Source organism: Clupea harengus, chromosome 7, assembly GCF_900700415.2.
Source record: "Clupea harengus chromosome 7, Ch_v2.0.2, whole genome shotgun sequence".
NCBI lineage: Eukaryota > Metazoa > Chordata > Actinopteri > Clupeiformes > Clupeidae > Clupea > Clupea harengus.
The window spans coordinates 2,057,896-2,064,785 of NC_045158.1; the positions used below are offsets into that span (position 1 = coordinate 2,057,896).

At 50.7% G+C, this 6,890-nt stretch overlaps 1 protein-coding gene across 1 annotated transcript in view; it reads left to right on the top strand.

The window, feature by feature from the left end:
- Positions 1 to 1,282: 1,282 nt before the first annotated feature.
- Positions 1,283 to 6,890, top strand: part of fibcd1a (fibrinogen C domain containing 1a) — a 79,957-nt gene continuing 74,349 nt past the window's right edge. The window contains exon 1 of the mRNA XM_042708189.1: positions 1,283 to 1,762. Coding sequence (XP_042564123.1) covers positions 1,283 to 1,762 — 480 coding nt within the window. The remainder of the gene's footprint in view (positions 1,763 to 6,890) is intronic.

Below are 6,890 nucleotides of genomic sequence, written 5' to 3' on the forward strand. Positions count from 1 at the left end.
TGTGTGTGTGTGTGTGTGTGTGTACGTCTGCGTGTTTGTCTGTGTGTGTGTGTGTGTGTGTCTGTCTGTGTGTGTGTGTGTCTGTCTGTGTCTGTCTGTGTGTGTGTAGGTGTTCTTTGTGTTTGTCGCGTGCACGTGTCCCAGGGTCTGTCAGATACTCCTTTTTTTAGTCTTTGACTGCTCGTGTTTGGGTGTTAGATATTTCTGATTTTGTGTGTCATAGCTGTGTGTTTGTGTGAACGTGTGTGTGTGTGTGTGTTTGCTTGTGTGTGCGTGTGTGCGCACGTACGTGTGCACGCGTGTGTGTGTGCGTTTGCGAGTGCACGTGTGTGTGTTTGCTTGTGTTTATGCACGTGTGTGCATGTGCGTGTGTGTGTGCCCATGTGCGTGTGTGTGCGCTTGCGTGTGTTTGTAAGTGTGTGTGTGTGTGTTTGCTTGTGTGTGCCCGTGTGCGGGTGTGTGTGCCCGTGTGCGTGTGTGTGTGCATGTGCGTGTGTGTGTGCCCGTGTGCGCGTGTGTGTGCGCTTGCGTGTGTGTGTAAGTGTGTGTGTGTGTGTTTGCTTGTGTTTGCTTGTGTGTGTGCATATGCGTGTGTGTGTGCTTGTGTGCGTGTGTGTGTGCCCGTGTGCGGGTGTGTGTGTGTGTGTGCCCATGTGCGGGTGTGTGTGTGTGCCCGTGTGCGGGTGTGTGTGTGTGTGTGTGGAGCAAAGAGGGACAGCACTCTGCTCAAAGCCATCTTTTGATGAGAGGGCTGCGTATGCTCCCAAACATGTCTCACAACTCCAACTCTCACTTCTACGCACACACACACACACACACACACATTCACACAGACAGACACATTCACACACACACACACACACACACACACACACACACACACACACACACACACACACACACACACACACACACACACACACACACACACACACACACACACACACACACACACATACCCACAGACATTTGCAGTCTTGAATGTGTACAGACACGTGTGCACAGCTGGGGAAATTCGGAGCAGAATGTAATTTCAGATCATATTGAATTCCAGGACCCTGTAGCATTGAAATAATGTTTCCTATTTGGATGAATGACTAGGGGGCAAGCCATGATTCTGATACAGCATATGCATTCTCTAATGTGGCATGTAGATTGACTGTTACTGTATGTGTGTGTGTGTGTGTGTGTGTGTGTGTGTGTGTGTGTGTGTGTGTGTGTGTGTGTGTGTGTCTGTGTGTGTGTGTGTGTGTGTGTGTGTGTGTGTGTGTTTCTCCAGAGGATGAGCTGTAGCTACCTTCTCTGCACCATCCTCCTCTTTGTCGCCGTGTTGCTTGCCATCACGGTGACGGGCAGCATCCTGCTGATGAACCACTACCAGGCCCCGCCCGGCCCCGACGGCCCCCCTCTCATCAGCACCAACAACCAGGACGAGGGCGACTCCCTGGTGACCATCGAGAGGGGCGACGGCTCGCGCATCAACATCTTCATCGACCCCAACTGCCCCGACTACAACACCAACTTCCTGCGGCTGGAGGGGGTGCAGACGTCGCTGCTGCACTCGCTCACCGACCACGACTCCGACCTCAAGTCCGTCAAGGGCCAGGACCGCGCGCTATTGGTCAAGCTGGCGGAGGAGGTGGCCAAGCTGTCGGCCCACGCCTCCCAGCTGAAGCTGGAGCACGAGGGTCTGAGGAGGGGGCAGAGCAACATCGGGCAGGAGCTCAACGGACTACAGACGGACCAGCAGAGACTCATACAGGTACACACACACACACACACACACACACACACACACACACACACACATAGAGCAACATCGGGCAGGAGCTCAACGGACTACAGACGGACCAGCAGAGACTCATACAGGTACACACACACATATACAGGTACAGACACACACACTCACACACACACACACACACACACACACACACACACACACACACACACACACACACACATATGTATGTAGCATTTGTCAAGCTGAATTTAGCGATCACAGAAGCAGCTCGTCTTTAAGTTATCACTGTAATGCAAAGCACCCGACAGAAAGCAGTCCCAGGTTAGATGGTCGCCAACCCACACTCCATGACTTCTCTAGGAAAGTAACTAGAACAGTCCGTGAAAAGGTTACCAACGCTGTAGAAAAATTTAAAGAATGACAGCACTGGTAATGTCATACTACCGAAAACTACTAAAATTCAGCCTAAATACAACCCTGATTATATTAGATTTGGTTTTGTGAATGGAGGCGACGTCGTCGTTGAGCCCAGGGCGCAGTGTGTCGAGTGCGTTTTAAAGCTGTCTAATGAGGCGCTCAAACCTTAAAATCTGAATCGACATTTGGAGACGCGACATCCAGCCCTCACATACAGAACTGGAAAGGATGAAAGGTAGCCCGTTCCTTTTAAAACAAGTTAGGGCCGAAACACACCAAAGGCGTTTTTAAAAACGGGGCGCTAGCAAATGCATTGTTTCCTATGGCCTTGCGTGTGCGCCTTTTCTCCGCCGCGGGTTGCGTCTTGCATTTAAATAATTATTTCAATTATTTGTATCATTATATTGACCTATTTGAACCTATTTATTTGAACATTATTTTAAACTATTTGTTTGCATGTCTGAAGCATCACCTATTTTAATTAGGCCTAGCTGAGTGGTCTTGTTTGCATGTTTCATCACTTGTTTTGAGTGCATGCTATTCTGGTTTTATTTCCTTGCTTGTTTGCTGTGCACAAATAGACCTAGGCCTACTGCAATTAAGTTTCTTTATTTCAAAACTCTTTTGGATAATAAATCCCTTTTGACTGAAAATGCTCTGTGCGGTTTTATGTTGTTTTCTGGTGCACAATTTTGATTGCAATATCGAGAGGAAGATTTTCTTGTAATAATTACTAGGCTCCCACCTGTAGCAGGTGCTGATGTTGCTCTTTGTGACACATGACAATCGCTTATTAATAAGAATGGAATATAGATTAGCTAAAATAAGCGGGGTGTCTGTTGGGCCCCGACCTGTTACAAATACGAAAAGGTGGGCCTCGGAGTAGAAAAGGTTGGGAACCCCTGATATAAAGGCTCCTTAGCTAGTGGAGGTCCTGACATGCTATATCGTCATCTAAAGGCTCTTTAGCTAGTGTCCTGACATGCTATATCGTCATCTAAAGGCTCTTTAGCTAGTGTGGGTCCTGACATGCTATATCGTCATCTAAAGGCTCTTTAGCTAGTGTCCTGACATGCTATATCGTCATCTAAAGGCTCCTTAGCTAGTGTCCTGACATGCTATATCGTTATCTAAAGGCTCTTTAGCTAGTGGAGGTCCTGACATGCAATATCGTCATCTATATCGACAGGCTATATCGTCATCTAAAGCCTCCTTAGCAAGTGTGGGTCCTGACATGCTATATCGTCATCTAAAGGTTGACAGCTACACAGAATTGTGGGAGTGTGACAAACAGCCGTCTTTAATGGATAGCCTACGATGCCCACTGTCTTTAAACACACACACTCACACACACACACACTCACACACACACACACACACACACACACTCACACACATACACACACACACACACACTCATACACATTCTCACACACCCACACACACACACACACACACACACACACACACACACACACACACACACACACACACACAAGCCTCATCACACCTTTTTACACACACACACACACACACACACACACACACACACACACACAGAGGTGACTGATTTAGGTCAGGTGCTCTCATTGCAAAGCTTTATCGGGGCTTTGAGTATCTCAGCCCAGCAGGGAATTAAGAGCCCTCTCACCTCTCAACACACTCTCAAATAAACACACACACACACACACACACACACACACACACACACACACACACACACACACTCAAGCCTCATCACACCTGTTTACACTCACACTCACACACACACACATACACATACACACATTGGTGTCTGATACGGCTGTCACCTACAAAGCTTCATCTCAGCCTAACAGTGGATTAAAGGCCCTCTGCCACCTTCCAGTGTACACACACACACACACACACAAACACACACACACACACACACACACGCACACGCACACGCACACACACACACACACACACACACACATCTCTCTCTCATCCGATTACAGACTCACCCTGATGTCAAGTGCAGCCAAGAAAACACACAAACCTCACTGAAAGATTTGAATTCACCCTCGGGAGCAGCGTCTTGTAGTGTCACGCAAACACACACACACACACCCTGAGAAACATGAGCTAGCGCACGGATCGCCTCGCTTGTTGTCGTTCATCATGTTCCTCTCATATCCCCTTTCATTTCCAACCCCAGCCCCACTTCCAGAGCACTCTTGAGTGTGCCGGATGCCGTCTCGGAGAGAGAGAGAGAGCGAGAGAGCGGGTGCGGTGCGGTGCGGTATGGCGGGCGGCGTAGGCAGAGGATGTAATTAGGTGCTGTTCACGAGGTGCGCCATCTTCCTGGCAGTCTGACAGCAGAGTGTGTTCAGTCCCACTAAGCGCTCCCCCCGTGTTAACGTTTGTCAAAGGCACACATAATTATCGCTGCTAAATTTTATGTTATGGCCAGATTTTCCACCCTAATCAAATTATGCTTGGCATGAGGGCTTATTGAAAGTGCATATACACTCGATCTGGTACGGCCTCCCAGTCATTAAGCCTTTCCACGAGCTAAGGGGCACTGGCCTAATGATTCCAGGGAGTCTACTCCATCAGTCTGAGCTGCAACGGCATTAGTAGAGCCCCTTTCCACAGTCAGGGCTGCTAGCGGTGTCAGTGTTTAGCCCGGTGTTGTGTGTTTATTGTGTGGATTGCACTGGCGGAGCGGAGGTGGCAGTTTGATTCAATTTACCCTGAAAGGCAATAAGAAGCGGGAGCAGGACAGAGTCATTTTGGGGAGTGAAGGGAAGGGAAGGGAGGCGGTGTTTGTGCCCAAAGAGGCCCCCCAGCGCAGCAGATCTGCTTTTAGCCCTCATTACTTATCCCGAGCCCTGAGGTAACTCTATAGGGCAGCCAATCAGATTGCTGCCACGGCGGAGCCACGCGTGGACCGCGTCTGGGCCACGTCTGGGCCGCGTCTGGGCCGAGTCCAGGCCTGCGTCGGCTGACGTCTGGGGAGGGTGAGTGCTGCGACTGACTGAAGGACAGGTGGATCTGTCCTGTTTGTGTCTGATGGAAATTCAGGAGCAGGTTGAATTCTGCGCTGAATGAAAGCCAATGGTGAGCCAGACAGAAGCTTAACGGCACAGAGTTCAAAGGTCCTCCCCAGGTGGGTATATATGAGTGGTTGGCACTGCTGACTGGGTAGAGTGGCTCATGTCTCAGCTGAAGGATGATGGCACATCCCAGATTGCATCTGGAGTGAATCTGGCCCTGATCTGGCCCTGATGTGGCTCTGATGTGGCTCTGATGTGGCCCTGATGTGGCCCTAATGTGGCTCTGATGTGGCCCTGATGTGGCTCTGATGTGGCTCTGATGTGACCCTGATGTGGCCCTGATGTGGCTCTGATCTGGCCCTGATCTGGCCCTGATCTGGCCCTGATGTGGCCCTGACCTGAGTCCATCAGATGACTTGAATCTGTATCAGATTGCGCCCATCTTTCTGCGGCTGTGTGCGACTCTGTGAGTTTGAGTTTGATGATTTCACTCCCAGTGTCACTATGTGACTCTGACATTGATGTGCTCTTGATGCTGTTTTAGTGATGAATCATCATATCATCAGCTGGGATCAATGTGGAGAGGCCATCTTGTGCCGCGCATCTGACCGCTCCCACTTAGCAACCAGCCTCTGGGGTGAGCGCTCAGACAAACAGAGTCCTTTCTGTGTCTTATGCCAATCAATAGCTGCTGGGCGGGCGGGCGGGCGGGCGGGCGCTTCTGCGGGCGCTGCTGCTGCGGGCGCTGCTGCTGCTGGCACTGCAAAGTGCTGAGGTGTGAGAGACGCTCGCTCGTCCTCTGGGTGTCTTTGGCACTCGGGGAAGGATGCCCTCGTCCCTTCATTCATTCGTTCGTTCGCTCGCTCGTCGGTTGGTTGGTTTTGTTTCGCTCGGCAGAGGAGAAGGGAGAGAGGAGGAGAGGAGAAGGGAGAGAGGAGAAGAGGAGAAGGGAGAGAGGAGAAGAGGAGAAGGGAGAGAGGAGAAGAGGAGAAGGGAGAGAGGAGGAGAAGAAGAGAAGGGAAGAGGAGGAGGAGGCCTGGGAGGATCTGACGCTGCAAAAAGCAGGCAGTCATTAACGAGCCTGGCCGACGCCCAGCTCCCCCTTTCATTAACGCAGCTCACCGCCTGCCTGCACCTTAACACACACACACACACACACACACACACACACACACACACACACACACACACACACACACACTCTGTCATACACACACACATGCTGTTATACACACACACTCGCTCTTTATCACGCACACGCCTGCTCTCGTTCTATCTCACACACGCACACACAAACACACACACACACTCAAATGTACTCTCACTGTTACACACACACACACACACACACACACACACACACACACACACACACACTCTCCCTCTCTCACTCCCACACACACACACACACACACACACACCAAAACAGTGGTAAGGAGGCAACTCCAGAATACTGTAGAAAATGCAGTGGAACGCTCAGAATTTTAATGATCCGCGAGGCAAATCCTCTCGTTCTTGGAGACCACTGACAGGATCAATTTCCCCCCTCTATCCCCCCCCCCCCCCCCCCCCCCCCCCCCCCCCGCCACGCCTTCCCTCACATAGTTAATAAACATTTTACGAAGGGATGCGTCTGGTGCTTTGATGTGCAAAGCTGGAAGATCTCAGATCCATGTGTGGCATCACAGGCTCCGCGGGCTGACTGGGCC